This window comes from Cetorhinus maximus, chromosome 26, assembly GCF_964194155.1.
Source record: "Cetorhinus maximus chromosome 26, sCetMax3.hap1.1, whole genome shotgun sequence".
Taxonomy (NCBI): domain Eukaryota; kingdom Metazoa; phylum Chordata; class Chondrichthyes; order Lamniformes; family Cetorhinidae; genus Cetorhinus; species Cetorhinus maximus.
The window spans coordinates 1,792,682-1,807,319 of record NC_135904.1 but is presented as its reverse complement, the minus strand read 5'-3'; the positions used below and the strand labels follow the sequence as shown (position 1 = coordinate 1,807,319).

Genomic DNA, 14,638 nt, shown 5'->3' with positions numbered 1-14,638 from the left:
ATCAGGAAGAGGAGGGGTTCTAATAATGGCCCCTAGGGAACTCCATTATAAACCTGCCTCTAGTTCAAAAAACATCCATTAAGCATTACATTCTGTTTCCTTTCACTCAGCCAATTTCCTATCCATGTAGCTACTGTCCCTTTTATTCCATGAGCTCTAACTTTACTCACAAGTCTCTTGTGCAGAATTTTACCAAATGCTTTTTGGAAATCCATGTACACCACACTTACGGCATCACTGTCATCAAACTCCTCTGTCATCTCATCAAAAAACTCAGGTAAGTTAGTTAAACATGATTTCCCCTTAACAAATCCATGTTGGTTTTCCATGTTTGCCCAAGTAGCTATTAATTTTGTGCTGAATTGCCATTTCTAGAAGGTTCCCCACCACTGAGGTTAAACTGATTGGCCTGTAGATACTGGGCTTATCTTTACACCCCTTTTTAATAAGGGTGTAACATTTGCAATTCTCCCATCCTCTGGAACCACACCTGAGTCTGAGGAGGACCGGAAAATTATGGCCAGTGCCTCTGCATTTCCACTTTCACTTCTATCGGTATCCTTGGATCCATCTCATCCGGTCCTGGTGCCTAATCAACTTAAAGTACAGACAGCCTAACCAATACCTCCTCCTTATCAATTTTAAACCCTGCAAGCATCTGAACTACATCCTCTTTCACCATGACCTGCACAGCATCTTTCTCCTTGATAAACATAGATGCAAAGTGTTATGATCCCAGCTGATGTTAATATTGGACAAGTCAGATCCCAGAGTGAAGCCTGGTTTGGTAGATCCTAACTTTGTTTTTTTTTGGAAACCATGGAGGTCAGTTACTGAACACATTCACAAGAGTCTGCTCGTATACTGTTAACAAATAATAAAACATTTATTAAACAAGAAAAACTTAATCATAGGACACCACACATAAAGGTCAGAAAGATTGCAATACAGATACAAGAAAATGCTTCAAACTCACACTATTCCTTTTATCCTGCAACCCTTATCGACACAAAACCCTAGTGAAGATTTACCATTATCTCAGCACCAAGGTCTCTTGGGTTAGTTCAGTTTCAAGAAGTTTTCTTCCAGTGGACTGCTGCACATTCTCTAGATGCTTTTCTTCAGCTGGTATCTCTCCCTGAGACACCCATAAACTGCAATCTAAACTCACTATTACTTCAACTTCAGAGAAAACATACGGGTTACCTAAACTCAGTTTCCTAGCAGTTTTGCAGGATTCCTTATTAGAGAGATTAGACCTACTGTCTGCACTCTCTGTTACACACACTCTAACTGACTGCCCTTCTGTGTTTCCCTGTCTCTCTGTGTGCCTCTGGACTCCTGTCACTAGGCAACAGCACAGTTTTTTCTACTTTTTTTTAACTTCATTAAACTACTAACCCCTTGGTAACTCACCTCTTCACTTCAAGGGTTGTAAAACCTCATTAAAAATGCATGTAAACAAACAGCCACAGACTTCCCAACACCCGGTTCACAAAAATCTCTAAATGAAACTAAAACCGGGTTTTGTCTTTCTTAACACCCAGATACAAAATATAAATTAAACTTAAAACCATACATTGTTCCTAATAAAAGAATTCATTTAATACCTCAGCCATGCCCCCTGCGTCCATGTGTAAATCTTCTTTTTTGTCCCTAATCCCCACTCCTCCTTTCACTACTCTTTTAACATTTAAATGTGTATAGAAGAATTACAGATTCCCTTTTGTGTTAGCTGCCAGTCTCTTCTCATACTCCTTCTTTTCTTCTCTTATTTACTTTTTCACATCCCCTCTGACCTTCTATCTTCAACCTGGATCTCAGTTGTATTATCCACCTGACATCTGTCACGAAGACACTTTTACTTCTTCATCTTAATCTCTACCTCTTTCGTCATCAGGGAGATCTGGATTTGTTTTCCTTACCTTTCTCCTTCATGGGAATATACCTTGACTCTGCCCAAACTATTCCTTAGAAACAGAGAAACATAGAAAATAGAAGCAGGAGCCAGTCATTTGGCCCTTCGAGCCTGCTCCACCATTCAATATGATCCTCTATCTCAATGCCGTACTCCCGCACTCTCCCCATACCCCTTGATGCCTTTAGAGTCCAGAAATCTATTTCCTTCTTAAATATATTCAGTGACCTGGCCTCCGCAGCTTCTGTGGTAGACAATTCCACAGGCTCATCACCCTCTGAGTGAAGAAGCTTCTCCTCATCTCAGTCCTAAAATCTATGCTATATCCTGAGGCTGTGACCCCTTGTTCTAGACCCCCCCAGCTAGAGGAAATATCATCCCTGCATCCAGTCTGTCCATCCCTGTCAGAGTTTTATATGTTTCAATGAGATCTCCTCTCATTCTTCTAAGCTCCAATGAATACAGGCCTAGTTGGCCCAAAATCTCTTCAAAAGACAATCCTGCCATCCCAGGAATCAGTCTGGTGAACCATCACTGCACTCCCTCTATGGCAAGTATACCCTTTCTTAGGTAAGGAGGCTAAAACTGCACACGATACTCCAGATGTGGTCTCACCAAGGCCCTGTACAGCTGCAGTAAGACATCCTTGCTCCTGTACTCAAGTCCTCTCGCAATGAAGGCCAACATACCATTTGCCTTCTTAACTGCTCGCTGCACCTGCATGCTTGCTTGCAGTGATTGGTATATAAGGATACCCAGGTCCCTTTGTACATCAACATTTCCAAAACTATCACCTTTTAAATAATACCTTGTCATTCTGTTTTTCCTACTGACGTGGATAACTTCACACTTATCTATGTTACACTGCATCTGCCATGTATTTGCCCACTCACTCAACTTGTCTAAATCGCCTTGAAGCCTCTTAACATCCTCCTCACCGCTCACATTCCCACCAAGTTTCATGTCGTCAGCAAATTTGGAAATATTACATTTGGTTCCCTCATCAAAATCATTGATATATATTGTGAATAGCTGGGGCCCAAACACTGACCCCTGTGGTACCCCACTAGTCACTGCCTGCCACTCCAAAAAAGACCCATTTATTCCTACTCTCTGTTTCCTAAATACTTCTCAATCCATCCCAATATATTACCCCAATTCCATGTGTTTTAATTTTACACACTAACCTCTGATGTGAGACTTTATCAAAAGCTTTCTGAAAATCCAAAATACACCACATCCACTTATCTATTATCTATTCTGCTAGTTACGTCCTCAAAAAACTCCAGTAGGTTTGTCAAACATGATTTCCCTTTCATAAATCCATGTTGACGTTGTCTATTCCCTTTGATATTTTCTAAGTGTCCTGTTATCACATCCTTCTTTAAAGGCAGCCCACTGTTCAATTACAGTTTTGCCTGGTTCCAATTTATCTGGATCAGATCCATTCTTACCCCTTTGAAGTTAGCTTTCCTCCAATTAATTATTCTTACTCTGGATTGTTCCTTGTCCTTTTCCATAGCCAACCCAAACCTGATGATACAATGATCACTGTCCTCTAAATGTTCCCCTACTGACACTTGATCCATTTGGCCCACCTCATTCCCAAGAATCAGGGTTCAGCAATGCCTTCTTTCTTGTTGGACTGGAAATGTACTGCTGTAGAAAATTCTATGGCACACACTCTCGGAACTCTTGCCCCTCTCTGCCCCCATTTTAATTAAAGTCCACCATTATAACTACACAATAATTCTTGCGCCTCTCTGTAATTTCCTTGCAAATTTGTTCCTCTACACCTTTTCCACTAATTTGTGGCCTATAGACTCAACCGAGCAATGTTATTGCAGCTTTTTTGTTCCTTAGCTCTAGCCAAATAGATTCTATCCTTGACCACTCAGGGACATCCTCTTTCTCCAGCACTGCAATGCGCTCTTTAATCAATATTGTCACCTTTCCCTCCTTTTCTATGTTTCCTGAGCACCTGGTATCCAGAAATATTGAATACCCAGTCCTGCCCTTCTTTGAGGCAGCTCTCTGTTATAGCCACAATATTATATTTCCACGTGGTTATCTGTGCCTGCAACTCACCAATCTTATATACCACACTTTGCATGGTCTTGTACAATAACCCTAAGTTAGGCTTTATCACTTTCTTACTCTGAAACCATATTATAACTTACTATTTCCTTGCACTATCTGTCTCTCCCAGTATTCTTTGCACCTCTCTACTATTACTTCCTGCTTCCCACACTCCAGCCAAGTTAGCTTATAAACTCCCCAACAGCACAAACAAATCGCTCCGCAAGTAAATAGTTCCCATCTCTGTTTAAGTGCAACTCATTGGCCCGAACGGGGCACATCCCCCGAGGAGTTGGTCCCAGTGACCCAGGAATCAAAATCCCTCCTTTCTGCCCCAGCTTTAGCCACACATTCATCTGCTTTATCCTCCTATTTCATTACTCACTTGCTCGTAGTATCATGAATAACCCAGAGATTACTACTTTTGAGGTCTCGCCTACTAATTTCCTACCTAACTCCCTAAGTTCTGACTGCAGGATGCAGGACAACATCCCTCTTCCTGCATATGTTTTCGTACCGATGTGGACCACGACTGCTAGCTGTTGACCCTCCCCCCTCAGGGTACTCTGCAGCCATTCAGTGACATCCTTGACAGTGGCAGCTGGGAGGTGACATACCATCCTGTATTCATGTCTGCAGGCACAGAAATGCCTATCTCTTTCCCTAACTGTCGAATCACCTATCTTTATTGTTCTTCCAGTCTTCTTCATGCCCCCCTGTTTCGCAGAGCCAGCCGTGATGCCATGGACTTGGCTCTGGCTACGCTCCCCAAGTGAGCCATCACTTAAATCATTACACCAAGCTAAATAGTGATTGGAGAGTGAGATGCATTCAGGGACTCCTGCACTCCCTGCACTACCTGCCTGTTTCTTCTTGCCTGCCTGGTGGGCACCCATTGCCTCTGTCCTTCCATACTCTAAAGCTGCATGGTGACCACATCTATAAACATGCTATCCATGATGCTCTTGACCTCATGGATGTGCCGCAATGACAATAACTGCCACTCAAGCTCTGAAACTTGGAATTTGAACTGCTGCAACTGATGACATTTCCTGCACATATGGATATCCAGGACATGGGAAGCATCCTGGAGTTCCCACGAAGCACAGTATGTGCATTCGAGAGGTTAGAGCTGCCCTGACATTGTAGTTGAATTGCTTTTCTCAGTATGCAGCCATGGAGAGAGGAGCCAGTAAAAATAGTTACTCATCCCAGAAAAAGAAAAATATACCCAGTGCTGCTCATCCCTTTGAGGCATCCTCAGGCTGGGTCATCCAGCAACATGTGATGTGGAAAGACAGAAATCAAAAGAGGGGAAGGGATCAGATAGATATATTCTTTGTTTTGTTTAAGTTTTTTTTTTAAAGTAAATGGCTTTCAAAACTTCCTGTCTGGTCTGCAAGTCCAGTAATATAGAATGATATGGTTAGTGAAATAATTAACAATTCCTAGCTGTGTGCTGAGAATGCAAAGACACAGAAAGGTGAACATACCTTTCCTCACCATCAGCTTCATGTCCATTAATATCAAATCAGTGAACTGAAACTCATTTTACAATCTAAAATTAGGGAACAGGCTACTGTAAAGAGATTAAAGAATGTAACTGTGGGGCTGTGTAATGCAGTTCCAGCCAGCTGTCCTTTGAGTGATATGATGTGACAGTGTCAAATGTGCTACCAGGGAATATATTGAATGAATGCCAGATACTTCCCATACACAGGAAGTAACTGACCACAGCTACTCACATAATTGCATTGTTGGAGACGTCTGTGATTCCCATCTCAGCTCATTGCATAGTCACCAAAAGAAGGGATCAGGAGAAAAATGTTACAATAAGATTATTTACCCTAATCTGCACTCACTGTGGTACCCTTCAACTAGGAGTTCCATGCGATTAGTGAATGGTGATTGAATTTTACATCACATACTCACCTGCCGACAGCAATTCATCCAGAATTTGCAGGATGCTGAGAGTACTTTGCACATCATGCGAACTCTGCGACAAGATAGACAAAACAAAATGATACCTAAACAGGATTGTGCCTCTGTGGACGGTCAAGTCCCCCAACCCTATCACAAAGGATGCCATTAAAGAGCTTCCTGCGTATTAGCTGGGGCTCAGTTGGTAGCACTTTCATCTCTGAGTCAGAAGGTTGTGGGTTCAAATCCCACTCCAGTTCTTGAGGACAAAAATCAAGACTGACACTCCAGTGCAGTACTGAGGGAATGCTGCACTGTTGGAGGTGCTGTCTTTTGGACGAAACGTTAAACTGAGGTTCTGTCTGCTCTCTCAGATGGATGTAAAAGATCCCTTGATGTTATTTTGTAGAACAACAGGGGAGTTCTCCCCAGAGTCTCGGCCAATATTTATCCCTCAATCAACATCCTAAAAACAAATGATCCAGTCATGATCACATTGCTGTTTGTGGGAATTAGCTGTCACATTTCCCACATTACAACAGTGACTATACTTCATAAAAGGTGCTCCATTGGCTGTAACGTGTTTTGGAATGTGAAAGGTGCTACATAAATGCAAGTCTTTCTTTCTGTTGGGACTGGGGAGAATAAATCAGCTCCAGGTCACTGCCTCAACGTTCAGTCAGACATGAATAACATTTCCCTTTGTTTGTTGCAGTCCAAAATGTTTAAATTTGATCTATTTCTAAAATGGGTGACCCTCATTCCAAGAGTAGATTATTATGATAATTGATGTTTCCATACAGACTCTGCTTGAAAAAGCTAGAACATGCACAACGTTGGGAAGCACAAGCCATGCTCAGTATTTTGAAGCCTCAGTGCCATTTGCTCTCATACCCTTTCCTCTAACAGTCACCCCAAGCGCCGATTAAAAGGTTTTGGAGCAATCATTTGGCGATCCCATGTAGATTCTGGAATCAGCACTTGGCATCAAGAGCCAGCCAACTTGTCATCCAGACGTCTAACAAACTTAATTGGCTTTTAGACTGGAAATAAACTGCAACAAACATATAATTGCTGCTCTCTGGAGACCAGCCAGTGAAGTTCACACATTCTTTGCAGGCCAACCATCTTTAAAATAGTTTGTCTTCTAGCTTCAAATTGTCAATGAGCTGCAAATTTTGCAGATTTGTTATTAGTCAAGCCTGGGGGTGATGCGAGGAAGATGTGTCCACAAGTCTGTCTCTTTGCAATCTTCAGTGTACAGCCAGGAGACAATCCAGAAGGGAAAAACAGTAAAAACTGGGATTTAAGAATAATGGTCTGAACTGATCTTGCATACATTAAAATGGAACACCAGTAAAAACTGGGAAATAAGAGCACTGGTCCGAACTGTTTTTTCTTTCTGAGAGTTAAAAGCATGGAATGGAGCACAGGAGGCCATTTAGTCCATCGTACTTGCAGACAGAGCTAAACAATTAATCCTACTTTCTCATTCTTTCCCCATAACCCTGAAATATTTTTACCATCAATTATTCATTCAAGTTGCATTAACTATAACAATCTGCATCGTTTTATTTGTAGACTTGATACAGGTTTTTTGAGGGGCATATTTTCATGCTGAAGGTCAAAAAATAATTTCATCGGTGTGTCAATATTTAGTGCAACAATCAGCTCAGCTAGGTTCCATTACTTCCTAAGTTTGATAACTAATGAACCAGATGGGCCCCCATGTCCTCTCTCTTCCACTCTCAGATCTAATGCCTGGGATTGAAGCTTCTATGTAATGTAGGTGGGAACTCTGGCTGGAATATACGAAGAGTTTAAGCCTGGCCATTGCTGTGGAAAGTGGTGCATAAACCACTAGGCTTGAGCAGGAGGAGCTGTTACTTGGATTGCAGGGATAGTGTAGTGGCAATGTCACTAGACTGATAATCTCACAGATCAAGTTAATGATATGGGTTCAAATCCCACTATGGCAAGTGTTGTTCAATTAGTAAGGCTAGAGTTATAAAGCTAGTCTCAATAATGATAACCATGTAAAAACTCATTGGGTTCCCTAATGGCCTTTACAAACTTCATGCCTGAAGGAGAAAAGGGATAATACATAGGCAAAGGGCCAGCTACAGGAATGTTAGAGTGTGATGAGGTCACTTTTAATCTAATTTTGCTACACCTGTTTGAATGATTTCACTGCTCAGCAATCTACACCCCGAACTGGAGACACAAACCATTACAAAGAACAAGCTTGAGAGACAGGTGCAATATATGATATACCAACAGAGAGCAGACAAATAGTATGATTATATCTGTCACTGTGTCTTTACAATGATTTGATACATATGAGTCTCCTATATGCAATTTTTCAATGAGGAATCCAGCATAAACTATTGCGATAAAAGTTTTTTTTACGTTTAAGAACCTTCTATAAAATGAGGTTCAGATGCCCTTCCTTAAGGAAGGAAATCTGCCATCTTTGTCTGGTCTGGCTTTCATGTGACTCCAGACCCTCAGCAGTGTGTTTGACCCTTAACCCCCTCTGAAATGGCCTAGCAAGCCACTCAGTTCAAAAAGGGGAAATTAGGGATGGGCAACAAATGTTGGCCTTGTCAGCGATGCCCAAATCCCATGAAAGCATAACGAAGAAAAAGAGGGGTTAGCGGATGGCAGTGAAAGAGAGAAGGGGAACAGAGGATGGAGGAAGGGGGAAATAGATGGCAATGAAAGGGAGGGAAATGAATGGCAATAGAGTGGAGAGGGATGCATGCTAAAGAAAGGGAGAAGGAAGGGGCAGAAGTTAAGTGCTTGGGTGGGTAGAGGTGTAAAGCTGGAAGTGGCATTTTGGGATGAGAGGAAGAAGAGTGCAGGCATGGACTCTGAAGAGGAGGAAAGAATATGAGGCTAAACTGGGGAATTCGAAGAAGTGTGTCTTTAACTTCGTTAGAGGAGTAAAACACAAGTGAAATTGAATGACGAGAGGGAGACAAGTGCTAGTATGAATGGCAAGGTTAGAGGAAAAGAGAATTTCTCTATAAAGAAATGAGGAGTTGGATGGTGTACACATTGTCACTGCACTGGGTCTGAAATGGGTAGCATACCTTTGTTAACTGGGAAGATAGAAGTGGGAGAGTGACTTGAAGTATTTCTTGCTTGTATAATGGTGCTATTCCACATTTTACTTTGCTTTCCTTATTAAATTAAGAAGTTATTAATTGTTGACTGTTAAAGTGCTTAAAATAAGCTGATAGACAATTTTTAATCCAAAAATTATTTGGGAAGCATCGATCCCAACTTTCCTCCAGAAATGATACCTTTATCCCGCTTGCACAAATGAAGGAATGTTGTGCATACCTACTGCTCACATTACAAAGTTTGTATAATTTTTTGTTTTTGCAGGTCAGGGTTGCTCGTGAGTTGTTGGTCTTTTGGAGAGTTGGTTGAGTTATTAGAAAAAAGCTTTGTCAGCTTTAGCTGCTTTTTTATTTGGGCATGTGTCATGCTTTCATTTCAGATTTAGAAACTCCCAGCACTCAACTTCAAAAAAAAACATCAAATATAGAGAATCAGATACACAGGACTGGATAAGTTTGAATTATTGCTCACTCATCAGCCTTATTCGAATAGGAATGCCAGCTAATAAATAGCTCTGTCAGCTTGTTGGTAGTTCTGTGCTGTGTGTTTATACAAAGTAGAAATTGAGTTGTGGTTAGCCAGCTTCATTTTACACAATGTTCTTAAAAGCAAAAAAAGAGCTTATATCTCATTAGCTTATGTTGGATTCCACATTAAAAAATTACAACCAGGAAACTCATACATAGATAAATCATTGTAAAGACACAGTGACATAATTACACTGTCGGCTATTAACACCTACTCTGGACTAATGTTTTAGTCTTTAATACCATTATTACCACTCGCTTTGTCTTGGGTTCCATGACATCTTTGTCATTTAATCTTCCCCACTCTCGAACCTATTCCTGACCTTCTATTTTGTTCCACCTGCCCCTCCCCCCTTTTTCAACAGCATAAACCTTCATCATATCCATTTAAGACAGTGATGAGGAGGAATTTCTTTTCTCAGAGGAAGGTGAATCTGTGGAATCCTTTACCACAGGGGGCTGCAGAGGCTGGGTCATTAAGTATATTCAAGGCTGAGATAGACAGGTTTTTAATGGGCAAGGGAATCAGGGGTTATGGGGGAAAGGCAGGAAAGTGGAGTTGAGGATTATCAGATCAGCCATGATCTCCTTGAATGGCAGAGTGGACTCGAAGGGCCGAATGGCCTACTTCAGCTCCTATGTCTTATGGTCTTCTGATCTTATATTTCTACCTCTCTCTAGTTCCAAAGAAGAGTCATACTGACTCAAAACGTTAACTCTGTTTCTCTCTCCACAGGTGCTTCCAGACCTGCTGAGTTTTTCCAGCATTTTCTGTTTTTATTTCAGATTTCCAGCATCCACAGTATTTTGCTTTTAATTGCGCTAAATGTCTGCTCTCTGTTGGTATATCATATATTGCACCTGTCTCTCAAGCTTGATCTTTGTAATGGTTTGTGTCTCCAGTTCGGGGTGTAGATTGCTGAGCAGTGAAATCATTCAAACAGGTGTAGCAAAATGAGATTAAAAGTGATTTCATTACACTCTAACATTTCTGCAGCTGACCCTTTGCCTATGTATTATCCTTTTTCTCCTTCAGGCATTACGTTTGTGAATCACAGTCCTTTTAGCTTGGTAGGTGCCTTTTTAACTCAGGCACTGTACAAGAGAGTTTAAAAAAGGCATCAGCCAATATTGTTCCATTTATTACAGAGATTGTCATCATTGTTCCCCTGTTAACAGGCTAGGAAAAAACTCCAGTACAATTTTCAAATGTAGATAACCTTTGTGACTGTTTCAGTCACGGGTATCACAGCCTGTGTTTTTCTTTTCAGGTGAAGCCAGCAGTTACATATTTCCAATGAGTTTTCGCAATTTACCAAGTATGAAATGGATGAAATTTCAGAGCTGGTGTTTGAATGGACTTCAATCAAATGCAGTGAAATCTTCAAAAAGAGGCAAGTAAATTCGAGCTGATCCCCCTCATCTTATAAGGGGCAAGGAGTGAAGCTGTATATACAACTGTTGTTTATGGAAAAACAGATTAGTATTAACAACAACAACCATAGCTTATATTTATATAGCACCTTTAACATAATGAAACAGCCCAAGTTCACAGGAGCATTATGAACAAAGTATGGCACCAAGTCACATGGGCCAGATGACCAAAAGTTCGGCCTAAGAGGTAGATTTTAAGGAGCATCTTAAGGAGGCAGAAGGAATTTCAGAGCTTGGGGCTTAGGCAACTGAAGGCATGGCCACTGATAGTGGAGCAATTCACAATCTTTTATTGTTTGCCTTTTTGGACAGATGGATGGCAGCATCTAGTTTGCTTTCCACAAGCTTTTTTTTAATCCTTTTACTTTTTCCCTTTACAAGCTTTCAAGCCATTGTTTCACCTGTTTCATCAGATTTTGGCCATGTGGCCCCTTGCCATGCTCCATCCAAGACCAGCTACAAATGTTGCCCGGTCCTCATTAATGCTGGACTTCCTCAGCCTTTCTTGGTTTCCCACTTTTGTTTTGTTCTTCGAGCCACCGGATCTTTATTGCTTCTATCAGCTCATTCAATTCTCTTTCCTCACAGTCTCTCCAATTAGTGCTCTGCTGGTGTTTGTACTTCTCATGATTGCCCAGTACCCTTTATATCTTCCCTGGCAGCCCTGCTATCCCCTGCAGCCTCTTGTGGATACTCAAATAATATTTCAAGCCTCTCAAGGACGGTTTGGTTCCTTTCATGGCTTTTTCTGCCCATTTTATTCAGTTTTCCTTCTGGCTAAATGCCCCTGCTGATCTTTACAAGCCACTGCTACCTGTGCATCCTTTTTGAAAAATACTTCTGAAATCACTGTTTTCTTTTCCTTCAGTAATAATTTTGTTGGCTGTGTAGAGGGGAGCACAAGCCTTACTCAGTTTTAAATTTAATTATTCCTCTGATCCTTTCATTTTTGTATCCACCCATTCCCTCCATCTCCAGCCTCTATTTAATTTTTTTTTCCTCACTACACCTTAATCTTTTTTCTACCTCCCCACCTTTTCTGCCAGTGGATTCAATTTTTAATCCCATTCAGCCTGCTGCTTTAATTGTGAATTCTTATCAGGAAAATGTCACAGGAAACATACAAATATATTCTTAAAATTGTTGCATAAGATGCATTCTCTTCGATCCACAGCTCATGTTGCTATGATTTTTGGTCATGCTAATTCTTAAAATTGTTTCATTGATTCGCGTAACGTGGATGTTACTGGCATGGCCAAAATTTTTGTTGCCCATCCCTTGAGAACATTTAAGGGTCAACCACATTGCTGTGGGTCTGGAGTCGCATGTAGGTCAGACCGGGTAAGGATGGCAGATTTCCTTCCCTAAAGGATATTAGTGAACTAAGTGGGTTCGTTCTTCAGGGGCTGCCCTTTGCCAATCAGTGGGGGTGACCCCTCTTAGATCAAACTGCCACTTCCTTCCCATCCCCCCCCCCCCTCCCTGGCTTGCCCAAACCCTCCCTGCCCAAGACCCCAGGTTTACCTACTCCGGTGACCCATGGACCTTCTTCCTTCTTCTCCTGCAGTTCTGGCAGCAGCCACTGAGCCGCTCTTGGTGCTGCCAGGGCTGATGGCCCGAGCGTGTGATTTCCTCCCCAATAAGGGGCACTCACACTGGCCCTGTGAAGCCTGCCCACATCGCTTCATGGCTACAGGCCGGGTCAGCCCACTGACTTGCTTCTGAAGGAGCGAGCCATCCGCCCCCACTGTATTAATCAGCCCTAGCTTTCAATTCAAGAGTCTTTTTTAATTAATTGAATTTAAATTCCATCAGCTGCCATGGTGGGATTTGGATCCATGTCCCCAGAGCATTAACCTGGGTTTCTAGTCCAAAGGCATTACTACTATGCTACCATGTCCCCTAAGATTATAACCGGACCATTTAGGATTGAAATTAGGAAGCCTTTATTCACACAATGGGTTGTGGCAGTTATAGAATTCACTCTCACAAAAGTCTGTGGATCAATTGATTTCTATTAGGTAAAGGAAACTAGAGATAAGGTGCCTAATGGAATTGAGGTACACATCAACCATGATCGAATCGAATGGTGGAACAGGATTGAAGGAGTGAATGGCCTTCTTCTTTTCCTACGTACAGTCCCCAACATTTATAAGGGCCACAATTATGTAAATACGATTTATCCAACATACACAATTGTCAGTCTAACACCACAGCGCCCATAAAATTAAAACTCATTGCACAAATAGATTTGGTGACCTGACACAGTATAGACTAAATGGTTATTCATTTCAGCATTTGCCAAAAAGTCTTTTAAACTCCTTTACCACTTGCCTAGGTTGACAGAAAATGTGATAAACAACATTACCTGATCGATAGTTTCTTCCAGCAACAAATCAACAATTTGAAGTAAAGAAGTGAAAGTGAGCATGTTTTTAGAGAAATTTGGAATTATAATTTTTCCTACAAGCTGAACAATGCTATTTCACTCAGTGAACATTGGGGTCAGGAATTTCCTCTATTTCTTATCCTTAAATAATAATTTTGAACAATTTCAAACTCGTTTATTCTGCTTTGAAGACGAGCTGCCTGTAACCACATGCAGATACATAACCCCAGTTTGATTACATTTAAGTATATGCACACATTCTCACATTGAAATAATTTAAATGAAGCATTACCTAACCCATTAGCTTAGGACAATTCAATCTTTCCAAATTTGTAAAAAAAACTGTATCTATGAATCTGAACACAAAAGAGATAAGTATGAGAAAGGCATCTTACCTTGAGCGTTGAAAGAAGAATTTCCAAGCTTGTTGAATTTCCTGAGGCAGAAGTCATCTCTGCCGTGCTCTGTAGCCAAGGGAGAGACACGAAAAAGTATTTCAGATTTCAAAACAGAAGCACAAGAGCTTTCGCTCTCTCTCCCTCTTATTTGAAATTGTGGAGAAGACTGGGCAGTTGCTTTTTGTGGGCAGATCAGAGGTTGACATCACTTGTCTCTGGCACAAAGGGAGGTATCAATTTTCTGATGCAAAATTTTTGATGAGTGCTGAATACAAAATAGCAAAGTGCTGCACACTAAGCGACCAGCAGTAGAGTGTGAGGACTGCCCTCACCAAGGAACAAGAGAAGGACAGGAAAGCTGATCTGGCAACCTCACTGCATTCCCAGCTGAGCGCTGTTTATCAATCCCAAAGGGAAGCAGCGTCTACACTTTTCCATCCCTGTCTCCAAATGAAATTAGACACAACATGCTCTGCAATGTTGTCTTTAGGTAGGACTAATGTCAAACTTACTTCTACTGCCATTTTTAACCCTCCCCCTCGCTACCAGGGCAACGATTGGAACAAGGAACACATTGATAAACCAGGAGGATAGTTACTGTCAATCAAAATGCAGAGTGTAATAAGCAGCAAAGGATAAAAAGGATAAGGAACATTAAGTGAAAGTGCAGCACAGCAGAAGCAAAAAAATTACACAAATGTGAGTAGCCACTAAACAGGAGAGGGTGGGAAATTGACACAAAATGGGTAGTATCAGATCAGTCGCCTGTTATTCCCAGCATTTGATATTTAATTCCATCGACTGCAATGGATTTTCACAATCAATAATGTAATTTTGAAGTTTA

The 14,638-nt window shown here is 41.3% G+C and overlaps 1 protein-coding gene across 1 annotated transcript in view; it reads right to left on the bottom strand.

Annotated features, from left to right (window-relative positions):
- Positions 1 to 14,276, bottom strand: part of agbl1 (AGBL carboxypeptidase 1) — a 191,382-nt gene extending 177,106 nt beyond the window's left edge. The window contains exons 1-2 of the mRNA XM_078529973.1: positions 13,792 to 14,276; positions 5,930 to 5,993 (exon numbers count right to left, since the gene is read on the bottom strand). Of these exons, the coding sequence (XP_078386099.1) occupies positions 5,930 to 5,993; positions 13,792 to 13,848 (121 nt within the window). The 5' untranslated portion in view covers positions 13,849 to 14,276. The remainder of the gene's footprint in view (positions 1 to 5,929; positions 5,994 to 13,791) is intronic.
- Between the last annotated feature and the right edge of the window lie 362 nt (positions 14,277 to 14,638).